The 23,384-nt window shown below is 31.2% G+C and overlaps 2 protein-coding genes and 2 long non-coding RNA genes across 5 annotated transcripts; 2 read left to right on the top strand and 2 right to left on the bottom strand.

The window, feature by feature from the left end:
• Positions 1-210: 210 nt before the first annotated feature.
• LOC128295088 (uncharacterized) lies at positions 211-1,516 on the bottom strand. Its single transcript, XR_008285397.1, has 3 exons — positions 1,426-1,516; positions 882-965; positions 211-560 (listed from the first exon to the last, which is right to left on the bottom strand). It is a non-coding gene; the product is annotated as an uncharacterized LOC128295088 (long non-coding RNA).
• A 1,762-nt stretch (positions 1,517-3,278) lies between these two features.
• On the top strand, positions 3,279-6,050 carry LOC108470289 (uncharacterized). Of its 2 annotated transcripts, XR_008285840.1 has the most exons (3): positions 3,416-3,884; positions 4,553-4,683; positions 5,843-6,050. It is a non-coding gene; the product is annotated as an uncharacterized LOC108470289 (long non-coding RNA). The 2 variants fall into 2 exon arrangements; XR_008285841.1 differs by lacking the exon at positions 5,843-6,050 and having other exon boundaries at positions 3,279-4,453; positions 4,553-5,193.
• A 2,300-nt stretch (positions 6,051-8,350) lies between these two features.
• Positions 8,351-15,193, top strand: LOC108456564 (uncharacterized). The gene is made up of 12 exons (XM_017755111.2): positions 8,351-8,983; positions 9,071-9,156; positions 9,978-10,057; positions 10,275-10,330; positions 10,763-10,811; positions 11,660-11,806; positions 12,237-12,332; positions 12,535-12,648; positions 12,764-12,894; positions 13,140-13,381; positions 13,809-14,633; positions 14,766-15,193. Exons 1-12 carry the CDS (start codon positions 8,565-8,567, stop codon positions 14,813-14,815), a joined length of 2,295 nt encoding a protein of 764 aa, XP_017610600.1. The 5' UTR covers positions 8,351-8,564; the 3' UTR covers positions 14,816-15,193.
• Positions 15,194-18,839: 3,646 nt separating this feature from the next.
• LOC108466956 (rhamnogalacturonan I rhamnosyltransferase 1) lies at positions 18,840-22,483 on the bottom strand. Its single transcript, XM_017767401.2, has 8 exons — positions 21,070-22,483; positions 20,638-20,705; positions 20,425-20,513; positions 20,164-20,329; positions 19,775-20,064; positions 19,486-19,690; positions 19,253-19,410; positions 18,840-19,141 (listed from the first exon to the last, which is right to left on the bottom strand). The coding sequence occupies exons 1-8, from the start codon at positions 21,389-21,391 to the stop codon at positions 18,901-18,903; spliced, it is 1,539 nt and encodes a 512-aa protein (XP_017622890.1). The 5' UTR covers positions 21,392-22,483; the 3' UTR covers positions 18,840-18,900.
• Positions 22,484-23,384: the final 901 nt, after the last annotated feature.

Here is a 23,384-nt window from a genome sequence, read left to right as displayed (position 1 = left end):
ACAAACCGAATTTCTCCTGTACAAAATTCCAACGACCATGCCGTTTATTCCCCATAAAATAGACTCAATAAGGAATCCATTCATGTAAGGTATAACTCTTAATAATTTTGTACAATTTTGGTGAATTTATAAAGTTAGAACAGGGATCTCGAATTCATTCAGACCTGTTTCACAAGAATTCAAATATCAAACAATATGGAATTCTTTTCTTCCTCTGTTTCTTTCATGTGAAAATAGACTCATTAAGCTTTAATCCCATATTTTATTCTACCTCTAACTCATTTTCCACTATTTTTAGTGTATTTTCAAAGTTACACTACTGCAGTAACTCAAATCTGTCAAGGCTAAATTACTCATTCATGATCATTGTTCATAATATTAATACAACACCATTTTATCCATCATGGTAAGAATACATATTATGTATCATAGATCATCACATATCAAGGCATTCTCATAGGATTAGTATACATACTTGCACAACTCGTAACATAACTCGAGTGCATACTCACCAATGACTTACCTCATTGAGACCATCATTAACTCTTTCCTTGGATTGCCTGTTGAACACTTGGAATACTAATTAGATACTCGGAAAAGCCTTTGCACATAAGTGCTTCAATTGTAGCTAAAGCTACCTCATATCTCATGCCATTTCAATGCTCACTCTTGAGCTAGTCATCTAGACTCATAATTCCTAGTGACATGTCACTCGTATCCTATTCTATTCCTAAGGTTCAAAGCAGGATTTTTCCTCGTCTATTAAGGCTTTGTCTTATCATATTTCTATTAATTACATACACATTAATATCTGTACAATTCATGTAATGATAACATTTAAATACATGTATAGCATGGTATTGTTTACATACTGAACTTACCTCGATACCACAAATGTGAAAAGGACATACTCGTCCATAAATCGATTTCTTTCCGTTCTAGGTCCAAGTCTCAATTTTCATCATCTATAACATCACATTTAGCCTACCAATCAGTCACAATATTCATATGGGTCTAAAAATCATATTTTTACAAATTTTCATTTTGACCCTAAACTTTTGCATATTTGCACTTTTACCCCAATGCTTGTAAATTAATTTTATTCAATTTCTATAAGGTTTAAGACATGCTGAACATTTTTCTCTTCTATGGCAACTCCAAATTTTCACTAATTCACACACTTATGACCAATTTGTAACTTTCACAATTTAACCCTTTTGACATTTTTACCGAAATTCATTGAATAAAACTCATATTTAACACATCAAACATTCATTATCCACTATAAATCATCAAAGCACAACCATATCATGAATGGGTAAATTTTAAACTCTAATTTCTCTTCAATCAATTGGTAGAAATAGAAAATTTAAGCTTGGGGATCTCAAAAATACGAAAATCATTAAAAGCGGGACAAAACCATACCTATATAAGCCATAAAAGCTTGGCTGAATGGAGCTCATCCATGGCTGCTATTTTCTGTTCTTTCCACGGTTGAAGAAGAAAGAATGAAAAAAATGATAGCTTTTATCATTTGTCTTATTAGGTTATTTTAATTAATTTACAAAATTACCCTTTTATTTCAACCAAATTTCAAAAATACCAAACAAATATCCATTCACTAACTTATTAAAGGAATAATTGTCACATAAGGACTTTCAATTTAAAAATCATAACACTTAGGCACCTCATATATAAAGAACTCAACTTTTGCACTTTTTACAATTTAGTCCTTTTGACTAAATTGAGTGCTCAAACGTCAAAATTTTCGAATAAAATTTTTACGAAATATTTTCATAAATTCATAGACTATAAAAATATAATAAAAATAATTTTTTTTTCGTCGGGTTTGTGGTCCCGAAACCACTGTTCCGACTAGACCCAAAATCGGGCTATTACATTTATAGTAAGTATTGATACCCTCTTTGTAGGTATTGATACCTAAGTTGTAAGGGCATTTTTTCAACTTAAAATATTACATTGCAACGGTCATAGTTCATCTCTAATGGCTAGAAAATAATTCGTTGATATAAATACTTATCAAGAACATTATAAGACACTAAAGAGATCCGAGCATCAAAATTAAGAGAATAAACTTTATTTCTTCATTTTATTCATTCTATTGTGCATAGCCTCTTAGAGCTTATTGTTAAATCTTTCATAAGTCTCTTTTTATCTTTTAATGAGTCAAATTTGTAAACACTACCTTCTTAGATGTCTATTTATTTATTTCATCTCTTCACTAATTGTAGATTGAGAAGGTTTTATTTGAGCCACAAAAACTATAGTGGTTCTAGATTAGATTTGAAAATCTAAAGGGTTTAGTTGAGCCATAAAAAATAATGGAAATATTTTATTTTGACCTTAAGAAAAAGATGGGAATTGTAAGTGTTACACATTTTCCTTGAAAAGTACAATTCATGGTAGTGAATTAGAAAATACTTAATTGAAGTATACAGATATAGTAGAGATAAACTATTGAGGCCAAACTACTCTAAATTGAATTGTCAAGTTTTTCACCCTTTCTCCCCTATTTAAAAAAATAAAATAAAATTCCAATTCACCGACTTTTGATATTTTTAGGAAAAACAAATTCCATAATAAACATTTTATAAATGCAATTCATTCTATTTTTTTCCATATAACTGTTATGAGTATAAATGTTAACCTTTGCTATCTTATGATAGATACAAGTCGACTATTTGATGGTAAAGTAAATCAAATTTTAGACTACATGGCAGAACAACTAAGGTAAGTGTTCAATCTGATCAAATCGAATGAAATAATTTTTGAATTAATCAAGTTGACGAATATTATTTTATTATCTTAAGTTGATTTGAAATTTCTCGAATTGAGTCGAGTGAGATGGAATTCAAATCGAATCGAATATATTTGTTTGAGTTAAATTAAAAAAAATAACTTTGGGTCCTTATAGCCACTGCCAACCACCATAATCAAATTTGTTACTAACTTTCATCCCCTCATAATTTATTTATTAATCTTTTATATATGAGTTAGCTTTTTTGCTTGCTTAGTTGCTTTAATTAACTTTTGATTCTTGTCACCATGTATTTTAAAATTAAAAATACGTTAAATGTAAAAATGTGATTTTTAATAAAAGTTATTTTAAAGATAAAATGTGAAATTGATACCAACGGAAAATTTTAACATGAATATTTTATGGTATCATCAATAATTCAATTTTAACAGAAATTGATAAAAATTTAGCATGACTAAACAATTCAATAAAATAAATAGTACAAAATGCAAAATTTAATTCAATAATATAAATAATAGACATAAATTCAAAAAAAAATTACTGTATGTTTGGTTCAATGTAATGGTATAGCCATTACAACCCTATTCCGTGGGCCCACCTTAAACACCTGTTTGGTTCAATGGAATGCCCTATTATGGGCTTATTCCATTACAGGCCTATGCAAGGAAATTGTTTGATTTCTATTCTGTTTCCTCACCACCGATTACTGATTCGGTGTTTAAGGAGACCATCACCACAAAAATGATCCCCACTTTGCCCTCTCCCATTTTCTCACCTGAAACACCAATTACGCTCCCATAAACACCACTTCGCAACCCAAAATTTACACTTCTTCTGCTACTGCTGCCGCCATTTCTGCTTTTATTTTCAACCTTACCTCTCTTTGCTTACTTTCAAGATATGGATATGCTTCCTTCTTTTATTCTTTATCCACTTATTAATGGTGGAAGCCATCTTTCTAATTTCCACTCTTTTTCTTCTTCTTCTAACACCATTGCTACCCATATCGAAGCCTTAAGTAACAAACCCATGTCCATGCCTGTTAGAGGAAAGGGAAAAAGAGACCACCGCTTCGATAATGTTGACGATACCTTGATTTTGTTCAGTAAGATGACTGAAAAGTACCCAAAGCCTTCAATTGTGGAATTCAATTATTAGGAGCCATTGTTAAGATAAAACATTATGCCATTGTTGTTTCTAAGTATAGACGGATCGAATTATTGGGAGTTTCCCATAATGTTTATTCTAGGAGCATCTTGATTAATTGCTTTTGAATTAGGTCAAATTTTGGGTTGTCTGTTTTAGGGAAAATGCTGAAGTTAGTGCTGTAACATTTTCAACTTTGATAAATGGGCTCTGTAATCAAAGTAATATTTTTGAGGCCGTTTGTATGTTCGATGAAATGACTGAGAGAGGGTATCAACCTGATTTGGTTGTTTATAATACAATACTTAAGGGGTTGTGTAAGACCGGCAATATTGATAGAGCTCTTAGGTTTCTAAGACTGATGGAAGGCTGAGGTTATGAACCCAATATTGTTCTTAACTTGTTGTCTTAGGCTATGGTTTTACTTGCCTTTTCAACTAAGGAAACACTTTCAAATGATGTAACTTTTCATCTTAATAGCCAAAATCCTGCCCTTTGGATGCAATTTTTATGCAATAACTGATCTAGGTACAAGAACTCTATATGAACATTATCATTGGAAATTAAAGGTTATTTGTTGATTTAGTTTTGCTGCTTAGATCTAATATATTGTAGAATAATTGTCAGGTGCTGAATTGGGAAATGGTGTGGAGAATAATTACATGCATCCCTTGGGGATAAATTGATCGAAGAATGCAAGTATACCATTGGTTACTGCTGCAATTGTGCCTTCGCCTACATTATTATGGAGATTCAAGGTTTGTTTTCAATGATATTTTTGGTGTGTTTATTATCCATTTACTTCTTTTTAATAAATATAAAGTGGTTAAATTCAAAGAAAAACGAATTCCTCAGATGTAACTTGTATCTTTCAGTTATTTCTCAACCTTCTAGAATCTTAATCTATTTAGATATCCAAGTACTATTGTTCTTACTCTAGGGTTTCATTTATGGGAAGGTTAGTCTTATTTTATATTTTAGTTGTTTCAAGTTATACAGTTCGTATTTGATGTTAATAATGGTTAACAAAGGGCTACAAGATTCAGTTATGTTGCTTACGTTCTCATTACGTATGCCAAAATATTGCAGACTGGATGGCAATCTGTAATGAGAATGAGTGTAGACTTACGGGACCTATTTCTATATGAGGCATTTTTGTATTATAATCCTCTTCTTCTAGTGGTTAGTTAAAATTTTATGATATGTAAAAAAAAATTATGTTATACTAACTTTTTCAATATGAGTGCAATTTTATGTTGTGTGTTTAAGGACTTGTAAAAGATTATTCTTCTTGTTTTGATATCACAAACTACAATGGTATGGCTTTGGGGAATCAATTTATTGGTCTTTTCTCTGTCTAATATCAATTATGCAAATTTTTTTTATCTTGATCAGAATCATCTCACCCACAGTGAAATATGGAAGGTAATTGAATTCCCCAATCAGATCTTTTAATTAGGTTGCCTAATATGTACCGGTGGCTCATTATGATATACTATATAGATAAACTATAGTTGGTTGCCTTGTTTCTTGTCTTGTTCTTCAGCTAATGATATACTATATGGCCAGCAATGGCTGCAATTTATTTCTAATACTCGATTGAATTTTGTCTTGGTCTGGAACCTATACTTTCTTTAGTGATTTCAATATGTTTGAAGTTTATTTAGCTGATGTATTATTTTGAGGGATCCATTTATAATGTTATCTTTAGCTTCAAGCTTTGTAAATGTGTATCAGGGATATAACATTGAATTTTTGAAGGAATTGTTCCATATTCTTCTTTTGATTTCTTAGTTTTCCTTTTTATCTTGAAATGTCTACATAAAGCTTGATGGTCTACTTGTACAACCGTTGCTAATAGTGCTTGGTAATTTTCCTCAAATAAAATAACTCTCTCTACGATTGTTGTAATTTCAGTGCGCTACATGGATGACTATAGTTGTTCCGACCAGTATGACAGCATATCTTTATCTCTACTCTAATGGAGAAGTATCATTGGCTGCCTCCCAACCAATGTAATAGATGTAATTTTATCATATATTAATTTTTGAGATCAAAATGTAATTTTATCATATATTAATTTATAATTCCATCCTTTTTGAAGGTACTAAACATAATTTTTTAATATTTTGGGGCTAAAGTGCAATTTTACCATAGATCAATTTGTAATTTTATTCTTTTTAAAGGGGCTGAATTGAAAATTTTTCATTTCAAGAACTATGAGTTTTGATTTTTTATTTCACATATGAAAAGAACTAATGTTTCTAAAATTTAGTAATTTTTATGTAAAATTTGAAGGTTTTATTTCACCAAAAGATTGATATAAATAATTAATTTATTAAAGACTATACTTTATAATTAATTGTTGTTATTATGTTATTATAAAGGATAAAATAAAATATAAAAAGTATGTTTTCTATTAAAATTGACTATTAAAATAAAATGTTATTAGAGGATTATCATATCGTATATTAAATTCATTTTTATATTGTGATTGTGACCTAAGAGAACATGTGAGAGGCTAGATTGAAGCAAATATATTAGGCATTGAAATATTCTTAATAATAATTTTATATTAAAATTATTATGAAATATTATTAATAATTATATTAAGAATGTTATTAAATTATATATTATTTTATTAAATTATATTTAATAATAATTATGTTAAAATATGATTAAATTATTTATTTTATTTTTATTAAAATATATTTAACAACAATCTTATTAAAATTTAATAATAATAATCATCTACCTACAAAAATTCTGTTAAGGGTACTTTGGTCATTTAAGCCTTTTTCCTTATACTATTACAACATCTATTCCATTCAACCAAACACAAGAATTCTATTACAACTCTATTCCATTCCATTCAACTAAACAGTTGAATTACTGATTACAGTTCTATTCCATTACAGCTCTATTCAATTACAACCTTATTCTATTGCAGTGAACCAAACGTATCTTAGGGTTTAAGAGGAAGTAAAAGTTTGGGGGATTTGGGGAAAGTAAAATTTGTTAGGGGAAAGTAAAAGTTTTAAAGGGAAAATAAAGGGAAAAAGTTCTTGGGATTTGAAGGGAAGCAAATTTTTTTTTAGGAAACTAAAAGGGTTTGAGGGGGGACTTGATTCGAACTCAAAAATAATAAAAAAATTAAATTGTTTCGATTAACTCGATTAATTCGATTTGAATAGTTCGAAATTCAATTTTTTTTTTAAAATTTTTTTGAGTTGAATCAAAATTTACTCACCCCTAATTGAATATGTAAAATGAGATAAATATAATTAATATAGATTTATATAATGTGTTTGAGATTGAACTTAATGATTATAATTTCAACTAATGAAATTAAAAAGTTTATACTAATCAATTGAGTCTTAACTCGATCGATATTGACATTGTTACTAGTGCAGGAGGACATGAGTCCGAATGTGTTGAAGCGCATTATCTTCCTATTTAAGGGTTAGGATGGGTGGGGCTATAAATAATTTTAACCATTGTATCAAAATAAAATATTATAAGAAACTATAATTTTCGTCACAAAAACAAAACACATTTTATTGTTGAACAAATAGTTGCAGTCCTATCTAAAATAGTTGCATAAAACATATATACTGAACTCATGTATTTATTTAATATTTGCATATTTACATTTGGTAGCAAGTTTCTAATCATATATGCAAGTCTATTTTATGTTTAATTATTGTTTTCCATTATTTCAATAATATTATATACTATTTTATATTTTTATTTTTAATAATTGAAGGAGGAATAGATATATCTCAACATATTATTCTTATCAAAAGGTAAATTTATATTTTGTAATTTTTATTTTTGCATAATAAATATATATTTCAATATTATGCAAATTTTAATAAAAACTACTTTCTTTTCAATAAAATTAATTAACTATTTTAAAATATATATCAATAAATAATTTCTCAATTATATTTTCCAATAAATGATAATACCAATTTCTTACCCACGAAATTTCTCCATGCGTTACACAAGTAAACAATTAGTATAATTATATTATCGAAATCAACTCTCATTTAATTAAAATAATTATTTTACACGTAATTATAAATTTTTCCTTATAAAAATTAAAATAATTTAATCTCTATCAATTTTGGAAGTGAGTAATTAAAATAAGTAATTATTATATTAATATTTTCTATTAATTATACATAATTTTGGTTGATATAATAATAAACTTAATCCATAAAATTTATACATTTTATTAATTTAATCTTATTTTAACAAATTTATCTTACAATAATTAAAGTTAAAATGACAAAATATATAAATATTAAAATTTAAATTTATTTCTATATTAATTAAAATTATATATAATTAATAAAATACATTAATATTATAATTAATTATTTTAATTACTCACTTTTCAACTATAATTAAAATGCGCCAATTTTTGTAGGGGACCAAAAGGACTAGAGGGGTCTTGTTACAAAAAAACAATATCCAGGTCCACCGAAACCGACCCGGTCAGTTATCGTCCTTAATCCTTTGACCCGTAACCCATTTTTAGATCCGCTTAACGTTGCTTGTTGTGCCGCGTCAAGCTTCAAAATTCTGCAACACCTCCTCCTCCCTCCCTCCCTCTCTCTCTCTCTCTGCAACCATGACTGCCACGATGGGTCCACCGCCTCCCAGGAACCCTAAACCCTCGACCGAACAGGAGTCGATAGCCCAAGAACAATCCGAACCCATAACAGCCAAAACCACGATGGGTCCTCCGCCACCTCTTCCCATAAACCCTAACCCCTCGACCGAACCCGAGTCGATAGCCCAAGAGGAATCCGAACCGATAACAGCCAAAACCACGATGGGTCCTCCGCCACCTCTTCCCATAAACCCTAACCTGCAAAATCCCCTAGACGAAGAAAAACCATCAAAGTCAGAACCAAATTCAACTGAAAAGCCCTTAAATCCAAAGCAATCTTCTGTGCCTTACACAATCCCTCCGTGGAGTGGACCTCCTTGTCACCATTTCTTCCTCGAGGTGCTTAAAGATGGCTGCATCCTCGACCGATTTAAAGTGTAATTGTTTTTACCCTTTTAAGGCTTCTTTTCTTTTTGTTTTTCTTTTTTGGGAATGTTGACAAATTGTGAAATTTGTTTGTATAGGTTTGAGAAGGGAGCTTATATGTTTGGGCGTATTGATCTATGTGATTTTGTGCTTGAGCATCCCACTATTTCGCGGTTTCATGCTGGTAAATCTCTTTTATTTGACAATGTAAACATTTAGTGTCCATGAAGCGAGGAATTCAAATAGCTTAAATTTGGTTGGTGAAGTCGGAAATGTTTGCAGAATAAAATGACTACGAGAGGTTATTTTGTTTGGATTCTAAATGAAGTAGATTCAATTAGCTAGTAAGAAGTTTTATTGTTGTAAACGGAAAATGAGTAGATACCCAAGAAAAGAAGCGAAGGGTTTTCGTTATTAGATTAATTCTCTTTGTTTTGATTATATCATTTAGGTTATGGTTATGTGGAATAACATATTTCAAATTCATTATGGAGGCTATCAACTTTTTCAAAATTTAATATTTTTCATTGGCCAAGAAAGATGTTATATTGCAGCTTCTCTGAGTTGTTGAAGTCTTCTGGCTGCTGTTTGTAGTTTCTACTTTGTAATAAAACCGTATTCAATTGACTCACATGAATAGCATCTCTGGGTTGTTTATTTGTTATATTCTTGTGAAATGATTAATCCTAATTCTCCGAAATGGCTAACTCTATACCCTCTAGAAGCTTTCTTTGTAATGGGGGCTATGATTGGAGCATTTTCTAATTTCCAATTTACACGTTTGTACAAGAACTGCTCATGACCACCCCACCTGTGACTTATTCTTATAAATCCTTTTTCTCTTCTTTATCCTTGTAATGCTAGCTGTTTCTCTTTTTTTGGTTTTATGCACAAATATTAAATATAAGGATGCTAGGAATAATTACAAAGATAGTCATAGGAATGTGCTAATGCTTTTTTTTCTTTTTAGAATTTTTATTTTTAATTATTGTTTCTCTTTACTAGTGCTTCAGTTTAGGAGCAGTGGCGAGGCCTATCTTTATGATCTTGGCAGTACACATGGCACTTTTATCAATAAAAGTCAGGTATTGCTGTCCAACTGTATTCTGTTTATTTATTGAGTTGCAGTTTACCGTGCTAAAGTGTTTCAGTTTTTTCTGTTTGGGTTTCTGGTGAGATGTTTGGATGGTCAACTTCCTGCTTCTTAGTAGAAACTTTGTGGAAAAGTTAATGAACTTGCTGCTAGATTATAGTTTATTGTGCTTGTGATATCATGCTGAGCTTCTTTTCCAAATTACTTAGGTGACCAAAAAGACTTATGTGGACTTACGTGTGGGTGATGTCATTCGGTTTGGCCAGTAAGTAGACTTTTGCTTGCCTGTTTTTGTTTCCTCATAATTTATTTGTCCATCTTCCTTTCAATGCATTCATTTCTTAGCTTTTCCTCTGAATTTTTCGTACTCATTTGACTGTTATCCCGATGGATATATGTAATATCAGTCTTAGAGCCAAACTTTGGTTGAGGATTGCTTGTCATTCAGATGTGCATATATCCATCTGCCCCTTGTTCCCGCAAAAGGACTGTCTAGCTTAGCTCCTTTCTGTTGTAATCTCTTTGGTGTAGGTTTTATGTTTAATAGATTGGGTCTCAATTTGCTCTAAATTTCTAAAAGTTTTAGTGCTTCATTGCTCTCACCTTTACTATGTTGCAGTCTTATTTGCTTGTTTACTTTTGGAAGAAAAAAGTTATATCAGATTCTGATTAATTTTTTCTTCTTTTTTATTCGTAGCTCAACTCGTTTGTATATTTTCCAAGGGCCTTCGGAGTTGATGCCACCGGTAAGACTTTTATGCAACCTATTTTGGTTATTGATTCTTTGATTTGATCTTAGTTCAATTTAGGGGCTGAAGTGTTTAACAGATAGAATTACTTTTTTTTTTTTTACACTTAAATTATTTTCTTTGTTTGCAGATCTTTTCTTTAGTAAAATTTCCAGTTCAGTTTCTTATCTTGTCATCACATATGATCACATGTTGATGTTTCATTTTATGAAATTGGTTCATGCCTGTGCAGTGGCATTTGTGCAGGCAAAAATTCGCTTCATGTTTGATACTTTCTTGTTTTAGTTTATTCATTAATACATGCAAACCCATCTAATTTTTGAGTGCTGGGAAATTAAAACATCATGCGGCACCATCCAACAGCTCAATATTTTTTATCTCAAATTCTCTGAATACCATAGCACAGTGGCTAGGATGGCTTGCTAAATTTTCTTAAACCTCTGAACTTCCTGTACATTGATGAATTTCTTGCCACATTTTTGTGTGGAACAATTCTTCTTTTTAAATTTGAAAATAAAATAAAATACAAACCAAGTGTTGAAAGCAGTAGTCCAGCAAATTAACAATTTAGAATCTAGTTTTATCTTTTTCAGTTAGTATACTTACTTGTATTACTTGACATCTTTCGAAGGATTGTTATGAGAGAATACTTTATTGGGTTGTGTTCTGGATCAGGATGTTCGCTTCTGCTTTAACATTTAGTTCTATTGTTTTCTTTTATTGGAAGAACTAGAAAGAAATGCAGCATTGTTTTATTGTTTCAGTCATTAAAATTGTAACTTCATATATGCAATTGTCTTTTTGAGTTTGATTGCTGTAATTTGGTTCATGCTTTTGTGTTCTAGGAAAAAGACTTGAAAGTCATAAGAGAAGCTAAGATCCAAGAAGAGATGTTAGACCGGGAAGCTTCACTTAGACGAGCAAGAGCAGAAGCATCTCTTTCTGATGGTATCTCATGGGGCATGGGAGAGGATGCTATTGAAGAAGCAGAGGTTTGTATTACTTAGAAACTAATATAATACTATTGAAAATTTTAAAAATATTTTATGTGATCAAAAACTTTTTTAAGAAAAAAGACCCGAATTCTTTCTCCCACAATTTGGATGAGTGCAATGGCTCATTGTTGTTTTCTTTTGGATCCACTTCATTCCGTCAGCTAGCAATCAGATAAATGTAATTAAATTTGATGACTTCCTTCCTTGCAGACAACTTGGTGCTGATTGCTTATTCAAATGCCTTATTGAAGCATTAGGCTCTCTCTCTCCCCCAGCTGCGGGGGGGGAGGGGGGGATAGAGCTTATCATTTTCCCTTTCTGGCTGCATATATTGGACATAACCCTAATTCCATATTGTTTTGATGTAAGACTAACAGATGATTTTGTTAGTTTTATTTTCTACTTACTTTGCCTTTTTTATATTTAGGATGATGCTGATGAAGTGACTTGGCAAACCTACAAAGGACAGCTTACAGAGAAGCAGGAAAAAACCCGTGATAAGATAATAAAAAGGACTGAAAAGGCAAGCCCTTTTCACTTTGTGAATTCTTCTTATGAAATGAATTTAATGACATTTGTTTTTCTCATTTGGGTTGTTTGTTTCAGTTATCTAAACTTTATTTCTAGGTCTTTAGATTCAACTTGGAGGTGTCACTTTCTGATCTATTCTGTGTTAGTGCCCTTTTTTTAAAATTATTTATTGCAAGTTTTTGTTCTCGATGTAGATTGCTCATATGAAGAAAGAGATAGATGCAATACGAGCCAAAGACATTGCACAAGGTGGGTTGACACAAGGCCAGCAAACTCAGATTGCTAGGAATGAACAAAGAATAACACAGGTTTGTTGAAAGTTACATGGAGAGGAGTCTGCTGTATTTGTATTGGATTATATATGGTTCGATTGTGAAGAGAAGTCACAGAATATTATTGACACAAATCCTACAATTTTTGTAGATACTGGAGGAGCTTGAAAGCTTGGAAGAGACTTTAAATGAAAGTATCCGTGAAAGCATAGGTGCACGTGGTGGAACAACTCGTGGTAAGCGAAAAGGAGGGCCAGACGATGATGAAGAAGACTTTTCAAGGTAATTGTCTTTTTGAGAAAAACAAGAGACTTTATATTGTCTTTGCCACCAAAATTGTTGAAAGGCGTGCAAACTTTAGTTACTATAAAATATGCATGTAATTACCATTTACCCGTAGTTGCATTTATTCTTCTCAGTTTTCTTCTCTTTGAGTATTTCAGAAGGATATGCCTCTGGTTTGTTCTTCAGTTGACTTATGAAGCTAGATTAATGGTTAATGCTCATAATGATTTTTGATTATTCAGTGATGATGATGAATTCTATGACCGGACAAAGAAGAAACCTACTGTGCAGAAAATTGGTGAAACACAGTCTATTGAAACTGCTGATAGTCTTCTTGATAAGAGAGATGCCATTACCAAAGAAATTGAAGACAAAAAAGAGTTGCTGTTGACTGAGAAGAACAAAATGGCCTCAGATACTGGTTTAGAAACTGAAGCTGGAGATGCACTTGATGCTTACATGTCTGGGCTTTCATCCCAGTTAGGTGAGTCAGTTGAAATATGTGTATATGTTTATATTACTACAAGTGAATAAAGTAAGCAGAATGCTGACGATGGAAATAGTTAAATGCATAGTCCTTTCTTTTCTTTTTCTTAGGCTTGTGTTAATTGCAACCTTTTGCTACTTGCTTTTTCCTTTGAAAGCAAAATATAGAAGGAAGCCTTAGGCTACAAAAGCTAAAATATTTTCCACCAATTAATAAACATCCAAGTTCTATGGATAATATACAAAGGAAGAATTCACACCTCTATGTAGCGTGAAATTTTGTTACATTTGAGCTTTTTGCTCTTTTTTAGATTTGGTCATCCTTTTTTCTGTTTGCTTTTACTTTCTTAGCCATCTAATACAGCAAGTAGTAAATAGTGAAATTTAAGTAGCAGATGTGGCTGATTCCTATCTTTCTTTATCAGTGCTTGATAGGACAGTGCAAATTGAGAAGGAACTCTCTGCCCTTCAGTCCGAGTTGGATCGGATCTTCTACCTCTTGAAGATTGCTGATCCAACGGGGGAAGCTGCTAAGAAAAGGGATATGAAGGCACAAGTACCAGCACCTGACAAACCTAGACCTCCTGCTGCTGCTGTCCGGAAGCAGGTTGCAAAGGAACCCAAAAAAATCAGTTCAGCTACAGAACCAGCAAATTCTCCTGTGCAGAAAGAGGGAGTTGCAGATGTCTCTATGGAATCAAGAAAGAAACCAGAAGAGAATGTTGTTAGTGATACATCCGAGGGGAAAAAGGCTATCTATACTGTTGCAAAGCCCCAATGGCTTGGTGCTGTTGAGAACAAGGAGATTAAAGAGTCAAATCAAGTAATAGTAGTAGATACGCATAAAGTTGATGACTTTGTTGACTATAAAGATAGGAAGAAAGTACTTGGGAGTGCTGACAATCCACAGGTTGAAGAGCCATCAGGAATTGAAGCTACTGCCTCCGGTCTGATTATAAGAACACAGAAACAGGTTGAAAAGCCTGAAGCTGGTGATAGACCTTCCAATCAATCTATGACACCCTCCACGGGAGCTGAAGAAATTGCACAGAATGCTGTGGCACTGTTGCTGAAGCACACTAGAGGGTACCATGCGGACGAAGAGGAATTGTATGAAACCCCTGATATGTCGGCCAGAAATCAATCTAAGAAGAAAGAGAAAAAGCCGAAACGAGTGCTTGGTCCTGAAAAGCCTTCATTTCTTGATAGCAATCCAGATCCAGAGTACGAAACGTGGGTTCCTCCTGAAGGTACTTTGCTTAGTGTCAATGAACTGGAAATTTGGGTAGCATCCATAATGGGCAGTAATGAATGGATTGCAACTTAATTCCATTCATAAGAATTGCAGTGTCCTTTTAATAATATTTTTATATTTCTTGCAGGGCAATCCGGTGATGGGAGAACAACGTTGAATGATCGATATGGGTACTGACTCTCATGCTTATCCTATAATGTTAGAGTTGGAGGTACAACATTGTTGCTTGAGTCATTCATGGCATTGAAATTATGGTTGGCATTACCCAGCACCTCTGCATGTGGGATTCTGTTGACTTGAACAGGATGATTTTGATGTCCATGGAAGAACCTTGAGTTATTGGTGGGAACTCTCTATAGGGAAAATGAGTAGCAAAGAACCGAAATTGGAGCGACAGTTAGTACAAAAGAAAGGAGAGAGAATCACATAAAAGTAGTATAAGTTTAATGTATGTACAGAAAGATGTAATATGTGCCAACATTGTCCAATAGAAAGTTCTGATATGCGTTTGTAGTTGAAATTCTGCCCTGAATAACAATGGCTCATTATTCTCCATCTTCTCCTGCCAGCTTCACCTAACTACCTTCTTTCAAACTTGCCAATTTTCTAATGATATTGATATATTAATATAAATACCCAAATTTGTTATGATACTGGTATATCTATATAAATAGCCAATAGTTGTGGGTTTATTTGATATTATTTTTAATTTTATATACATTTATAGTTTATTTTATTTTTATATAAAGTATATATTATACGCAAATGAGTTATATGTATACAAGTGTGCTTATATTAAAAAAAAAAAAGTAAAAATTTTAATATTTACTATTAAGAAAGTTTTAAATTTTGAACATTAAATGAGTAAATAAAAATTATTGTATTGATTTTGGGTGCAAGACCTTTTGGCATTTAGTATTCAGAGTTGAATTTAGTGATTATATTTCATATTATTTGAGCATGTGAATGATTTGATAAGCAAGCAGGTGTTGGGTGAGGAGTTATTTGCGGTAGAAGTTATGAAATTGAATGAACATTGTCCTTCAAAAGCTACCTTGCTTTGTCTGTTTGGAGTTGCATGAGCTGGAAATTTAGATTCCCGACTTCCAACACTAAATGGCCGCCCAGTTTCCCATTTTACAAAGGGTAGTCATTATGATGATGTGAACATTTGGTAACACAGCATAGCTCATGCTCTTTTCTTCGCTCACTCTAATCCCCATATCTCCAATTTTGCTCCCATTTACTTTTTCATCATGTTCTATGTTATATTTATTTCTAAAACTAAGATCAACAAATTGTAACTAAAATTTACAAAAATAAAAATAAAAAATAAAAAATATTGACAGATTTGAAATATATGTTATAAATTCTTAATTATAAAAAACTTGCCTTAACTTGATCTGAAAAACCGAACCCTGACCTCGAAGCTCGATTTCCCCACCAAAGTCCAAAATTTCAAGAATTTTGTTATCTATTAAAAATAGAGATATTCCTGCACTAAATTACCTTCCTAAAACGAAGAGATGCAGCTTTGGGTTAAGAATGTTTTAGCATAAAAATCATTTTACCTAATCATAATTACAAAGTTAGTATTGAGAAAAACGAGGAAAAGCGAATGAGAACTAAATTCTGTACTTATCCCATCCCGTCTTATCTTCACTTCTTCTATATTTTACCCAAATTGCTCGGATTTTTAGGTATTACAAATTACTATTCTTTTTGCTATAATATCTTATTTACTCCTTTAACTTTATAAAAATTATTTTATCTTTTCATTTAATTTTTCTATCTCTTTTAGTTCTTAAACTTATATTTTTATCAAATCTCTCTAAAATAGATAGAAAAATTAATTCTTGTTAATTTTGCTAACGTGACATACACGTAAATTGCACGTAAATGACATATCAACATTTAATTAATTTCTTAAAATTTAAAAAAATTAAAAAATATTTTTATAATCTTTAATAATTTTAATGGATATTAATTTTTAAAATAATTTTAAAATTTTTAGATTTTAAAACATTAATTAAAATTTGATGTGTTATCTATCCAAGTAGAAATTCACATGTATGCAATGTTTGTAAAGTTAAAAAGCAGTAACTTTTTCATTTATTTTAGAGTGATTTTTTAACAAAAATATCAATTTAAAGACTAAAAAATAAAAAATAAATAAAGAGTTAAAACAACTTTCTTTCTTTCTTCTTTTTTTATAAAATTGAAGGGCCAAATAAATAATTATGCAAAAACTACTACAATGGTAGAAAAATAACATAATAAAATTTTTGATGGGGCACTTTCGAGGGTTTAAGATAAAGACTAATAAACATCACATGACACAATTTTAAACATCATTATTATTTTAATTAATTATATCTAATTATAGATTGTATTCGTGATTGAAAGTTATTATATTTAAGGTTAATATGTAAATTTGTAAAATTTATCACTATACTTTATTTTCATTGATATTTTCATTGTTCTTATGAAATTTACTACTATACTTTTAACTCTATATTAAATTGTGTGTTTTTTCTTTTATCTGATTGAATTTTATCACTAGAATTACTTTTTATTAAAATTTTCTATTCAATTTTAATTTAATTAATTTGAAGACAAAATTTAATAATTTTTTATATTTTACTTTAATATTTAACAATAATAAGTTAACTAATAGAATCTTAAATTTAAATAAAATGGTTATTTATAAACTTAATTTTTTTCTTTTATGATATATGTATTTTTATTTTTCAAGTTTTTATTTTATTTAATAAATATTCTAATTTACTTTATTATTTTTTAATATTTATAAGTTAAATTATTATTACTATTAAAATAAAATATTTGAAATAAATTTTCTTATCTTTTCAAATCATCAAAATAAATTTTAAATGATAAACTTTAATTTAAAAATCAAAGCTGGTAGCAAAATTTAATAAAATTCAATCACATAAAAATTGAATGACAAGTTTAATCATAATTTAAAAATATAAAATATCAATGAAAACAAAATATAATAACTAAATTTACAATTTAATTCTTATATTTAAGTCTACTAAATATTAATTCAACCCACATTAATATTATTAAAAATTGATGGAAGGTGTGGATTTGAAAAGGATTTTGATATGTATTTTCCATTTTCATATGAGTTTATTTAATAAAGAGTTGGTGGGATTATGAATCATTAAAAAATATATTAAATATTTTATGTTAGGTTCTTATTTTTGGTGATTGACCACAAAAACCCCACCATTTAATTATTCATTTGGCTGCTAACTATGAAACAATCATCTTCATTTTCGTCTTATCTTTTCCATCATTAAACCTTGAAAAAGAATGAAAGATGCTAAGAGGTTGGATCAAATGTAGAGATAGAGGAGATTCTGGTCGAGAAATAGAGAAGAAGTAGATCCATCCTCTTAGGTTGGACCCCAAATCAAGTCATTTAAATTATAATTATATAAACCCAATGTAAAAATAGGAATAGTAACCATGTCTTATTCAATAAAAACTGCATATTAATTTTAATTTATGGGTGGTTGGATATTGATGAGAAGTTTGAAAGTTTATAGAAAAATAGGGCACTTTATTGGCATGGAATATATAAATGGTTTAGTGTGGGGAGAGAAAGGTACATCAAGGGGATGGAACTGCCACACTTACTTGGGTAAGTGGTGCAAAATCAAATATTTAGTAGCTATATGACACTTGAGTGGAAAGTGGGTGATTTCTTGGATCACCCCCCACATTATGCCATTTTTCTCCCCTTGGATCACTCCCCACCTCTATTTCCTCAACTCAAACCCCATTTTCTTATTTGCTTCTTCTAGGGATCCAATATGGAATTTCTTGGTGCATGAGTCAATTTTTTGGATTTCTTTTCTTAATGGGAGATTAAGTTTGACCAATGTATTATTATTATTATTTTATTATTCACCATTCATTTTAATTATTTTATTCACTAATAATGGGATATAAAAAATTATGTATTGACACGTGCCTTTTAAAAGTTAAAAAAATAATAGAGTTTTTTTTAAATTAATTTTGTCATAATTGAATTGGTTAGATTGAGATAAATCGAATTGAGACAAACATATTGAACTAGATTAAAACTTGAACCGCCCAATAAAAATCTCATTGATTTAATTTTCAATTCATTTTAAAAATATATATATAAATTGGGATTTGAATATTTCCATTATTTTGGAATTATGACTAATAATAAAATATGTATTTTAAGTACAGAGTGGAATTGAAGATCAACTCAAAGGTTCATCCAACAGTTGTACACATTCATGTGGATTAGAATAAAAATAATCTTCTTCTTTTGGTCTATCCGGAATGACCACCCGTTTCTTCGGGTTTCCCATTCTATCCGAATGTACTTCCTTCACGGTTTCTGAGAACTCGTCCCAGCTTAACGACCCGCTCTGGTATTCATCTATTAACTTAACCAGAAGTTTTCGGTCTAATAAGATTGTTTTCTTGAACCCCAAGAATCTGGAACGTGTTAAACAAGCAATTACCGATATAAATCAAATTCGAGTTCGAACAGCTACAGAAGAGAATTGTAAGTACAAGAATTGACGCGTGCGTGTCAGATATGTTTACCTCCGATGGCCTTCGACAACCTTGGCCATGTTTCCGTCATATGTAGGAACGAATATATCACTTTCTAAGGAAACTAGATAATCCAACGCTGCCATTTGGGATGAATGGTTTTGAAAGAATTTCAAGTCCGATCGAACTAGCAGAGTCTCCTTTCTGACCTGTTGTGCAAGAAAAGGCTACTGTTAGATCATATATAACATGCATTGTAGATGCCGAACATTCATCTTACTGACCAAATTAGGAAATGCTTCTGCCAACGGAGCCATCCGTCTCTCGCCACCATATATTTCTCCAGCGGCAATGTAAATTTGAACATTGCGGTCAATACCGAGCGCTCTTAATACTAGAGCAGTTTCTTCGGGTGTCAAAGGGCACAAACCTTCTTTCCTTTTCATTTCTGAATTTATTACTTTTTCCTTCCACCAGGGATAAGCATACCTAATAATACCGGATTTGCTGTAATTAGTAAAGAGATGACATAATTTATTGTTGTGGGAATGACAAAAAAGGCTTACAGCATACCTCATCCTTGTAAGTTCTTCCTCTTCATCGCTGTTGCAACCATGAGTGCAGCCGGAAAAAGCCAACATGTCCATTTCATATCGGAGATGAAGCACGAGAAAAGGGCCTTTCTCCCTCAAAATCTTGACAACCCTTCTACCCAATTCCTCGATTTGAGAAGTAAATTTAAGTGCATTGAAATTTACACGGCAGCGCAACTTCTGAATCTCGGGGGGTAGGTTATTATTTGCAAGCCGAGCATCGGTTTTATTCAACTGTACAACTTTGTGCTTTTGCACAAGAGGAAGAATCTGGTAACAATGACTCCAGAAATTAGATGCAATACGACGAATTGCAAACAATACCAGGACAGCAAAGCTTATTCCATCTTTAATCGATAGGCAACTAACCTGATGAGCATAATAAGAAATATCGGACCAACTAATCGGTTGCATAGAGAGGAACATTCCTTGGTCAACTCGATGCTGAACTCGGGGTGGTAGTTCCTTCAATATCCGAACCTCATCTCTCAAGGAAGTAATGAAGTGATCAACATCGAAAATGTCCTTAAACTCACTGATCATAATTTATAAACAATCAATTTGAGGATCATCTTGAATTGCAGCTCATAATTTGAATCCAAAAACAAAGATTAAATAAATAGTATGTACCTAGGGTCATTCCAGAAAGAGGTTTTATCTAGTTCAGGAACAATAAGTGTGACATTTAGATATCTGGCAATGGCAACCATGTCGCAAATCTGCGGAACAGAAGCCGGAAAAGACATGAAATGGTTAGCATCTGAACAGGAAAGTTATGAGCAAAAAAACAGACAGTGAAACAAGGAAATCCCAATTGATGCTGAGATGAATAAATCAACTTACTGCAGCTCGCATTTGGTTGAGTCCTCCATTGCAGGAAACCATAAGATAACCATTATTCTTATATAACCCTGTAAAAAAAACAGTCATCAAATAAGAACAGTAGTCATAGACAACTTGAAGGGGGGGGGGGGGTTCTTCAATTTCCATCAAAGGGAAAAAGCAGAAAGCCCCATAAAAGCTTTAATAGCTGATAAGGCAAGCAAAAGATTCACAGGTTAATTGACATAAGAAAAAGGGGGAAAAAAGATGATAAAAAGCAAAGTCTTTGTTAAGGACTTAAGAAGGCATCTTTGACAGAAAAAATTGCCTGTTCACAAGAAATACATACAAACAAACAAACACCAAATATTGACGAAATGGCGATTAATTAAAATCAATCATTGCATACTCAAGAAATTGCAAACAAAAAGAAAGGAACTTTTGAGAACTTACTTTTTGGTGGAAGAATGAGTTTTGGTGGTATAGAAGACAATTCAGGAGCAACCAAAGGCAACTCAGAAGTAGAATGAGTGAAACAAGAAGGCCAGCCTTTGAGCAACTTGGGACCAAAAATTTCGCCTAATGTCATCAAATGAGCAAAGCATGTCCATATCAAAATTGTGGTTAATGCCCTTATCATCCATAGCTTCATTCTAGACCTTGAAACCATTGAATTCTTTAACTTCTCCACTTTCCCTTCCCCAAACATCTTAATTTTCATTTCCCACTGTTTCCTGTAATCACACTTTCCACTTGTCTCCTCTACTCTGCACATTGTAAATTACCCCTTTTCACCTCAAACTTCACCCCCGCTTGATCCAAATCTTCAGCCTTTTTTAATCAATTATAATGCCAAAAAAAAAAAAAAACCTCTGAAATTTTGGGTTTTCTTTTCCCAAGATATGGTGATTTCTGAAAATTTTAATAAACTTAACCACCAACTCCTTGAACCTCTAAACTTCCCTTGTAACCAAACTTTTGAATTAAGATAATAACAAAAACCTTAGCCAGAAACAACAGCTCCACCAAGCTTACCAAAAGCAAAACTAAAGCTTAAAAAAGACAAACCCAGATTTAAAAAACTTTGTAACCAAACTTTTGAATTAAGATAATAACAAAAACCTTAGCCAGAAACAACAGCTCCACCAAGCTTACCAAAAGCAAAACTAAAGCTTAAAAAAGACAAACCCAGATTTAAAAAACTTACTTTTTTTTGGCCAAAACCCCGTAAACTCTCAACATACATTATCCAAATATGCAAAACCCAGAATTCTTATGATTCGGTTTCAACTAAATCTCCACTAACTACTCCCCAGAAAAGCCTTCTTTTCAAAATGATCCAAAAAAAAAAAAAAGAACCAAGTTCCTTTAGCTTATAAACAGAATGCTGAAAAGGGAAAAGCCTCAATTGAGGTTCATTCTCTTTTTCCGGTGAAACTTCCCGACCAGATCCCGGCGAGGTCGACGCCGGTGAACTGCTCAGAAAAGAAAACCAAAGTTGTGAGCTTGAGAGAGAGAGAGAGTGAGAGAGGGATAAAAAAAGTGAGAGCTTTGAGTTGTGGTTTGATAGAAGGGAAAGAAAAAGGTTAAAAGCCTGCAATTAAGGCATTAATGTGTTGGGATTTCTTTTGCTGTTAAGGAGTTGGAGGATCTTCACTGCAGCTGTTGATAATTGAGGAAACTAATAAAACCTGGTAATTCTGTCAATTATAATATTTCATCATAAAATAAGGAAAATAATTAGCTGTAACATTAAACAAAGATAACAAAACGAGCATTTTCAGTTCCTTTTAGTTTTCTTTCTTTTTTCTTTTTAATTAAATTTTCTATTATTAAAAAAACAAAATCATCCGCGAAATCAAACCTCAATTTGTTTCAAAATGTCGGCGTATTATACACTTCATAGATGTTATAAAACGTTAGGGTTAATTCCACTGCTGGTCCCCAAACTATGACCTAAATTATAAGTTAATCTTTAAACTTCAAAATATTTTAATTTAATCTTTAAAATATAATATCATATTAGCCTATCCATTAGTTTGGATGTTAAATTTTAGTGTTGACATAATTCAATCAAATTTTAACCACGTTTTGATCAGTGTGTTAAAAAATTACTACTAAATTTTAATGATATTGTTTGTTTTTTTAGGGATATTAAATATTTTAACCTTCCAACTTTACAAATATATACATATATATATTAGTCATTTATTTAAATTTTCACCTCTTTTAATCCTTAGAATTTACAATGTTTATCAAATCACCTCAAAATGTATGAAAAATTAATATTTGTTAACTTTGTTAATGTGACATACACATGGATCACCAAATGTATACGATGTAAGCAAATAACTAATTTTAAAAAAAATAATTTTTTAAAAATAATTTTTTACATTTTTTATTTTTAAATGTTAAAACTTAATTTATTGTTGATATGACATCTACGTTTATGTCACAACACTTAACTTTTCATAATTTTGGGGTAATTTGCAAACAAACAACGCAAATTTAAAAGCTAAAAAAGGTGAAAAATTAAATGGAGGGTTAAAATGATTTTTTTTAGGTAAAGTTGGAATGACAAATAAATCATTCTGGTTTTTTTTAATATGCTAAATCCAAACTATCCCTACAGTTAGCAGTGCTCAAACAGTTGGTTCGGTTATTAGTCAAATTACCCAAAATGTAAAAATCTTTAACTACTAATCGAACCAATTTTTTTTCAAATGCATTAACCCAACCGAAATATTTCGGTTAATTTAGTCTGTTAA

The sequence above is a fragment of the Gossypium arboreum genome, chromosome 7 (genome assembly GCF_025698485.1).
Source record: "Gossypium arboreum isolate Shixiya-1 chromosome 7, ASM2569848v2, whole genome shotgun sequence".
NCBI lineage: Eukaryota > Viridiplantae > Streptophyta > Magnoliopsida > Malvales > Malvaceae > Gossypium > Gossypium arboreum.
This window is presented reverse-complemented; position numbering and strand designations above follow the sequence as displayed.

What these genes read in the sequence shown, in the direction of transcription:
- LOC108456564 (XM_017755111.2), top strand. Translation starts at nt 8,565, where the DNA reads ATGACTGCCACGATGGGTCCACCGCCTCCCAGGAACCCTAAACCCTCG. An exon ending in TATTTCGCGGTTTCATGCTG is followed by an intron (nt 9,157 to 9,977) that starts GTAAATCTCTTT and finishes TCTCTTTACTAG; the next exon opens with TGCTTCAGTTTAGGAGCAGT. An exon ending in TAATAAAAAGGACTGAAAAG is followed by an intron (nt 12,333 to 12,534) that starts GCAAGCCCTTTT and finishes TTCTCGATGTAG; the next exon opens with ATTGCTCATATGAAGAAAGA.
- LOC108466956 (XM_017767401.2), bottom strand. Translation starts at nt 21,391, where the DNA reads ATGTGCAGAGTAGAGGAGACAAGTGGAAAGTGTGATTACAGGAAACAG. An exon ending in TTTCTTATTATGCTCATCAG is followed by an intron (nt 20,065 to 20,163) that starts GTTAGTTGCCTA and finishes CATTGTTACCAG; the next exon opens with ATTCTTCCTCTTGTGCAAAA. An exon ending in GAAGAACTTACAAGGATGAG is followed by an intron (nt 19,691 to 19,774) that starts GTATGCTGTAAG and finishes CGGTATTATTAG; the next exon opens with GTATGCTTATCCCTGGTGGA.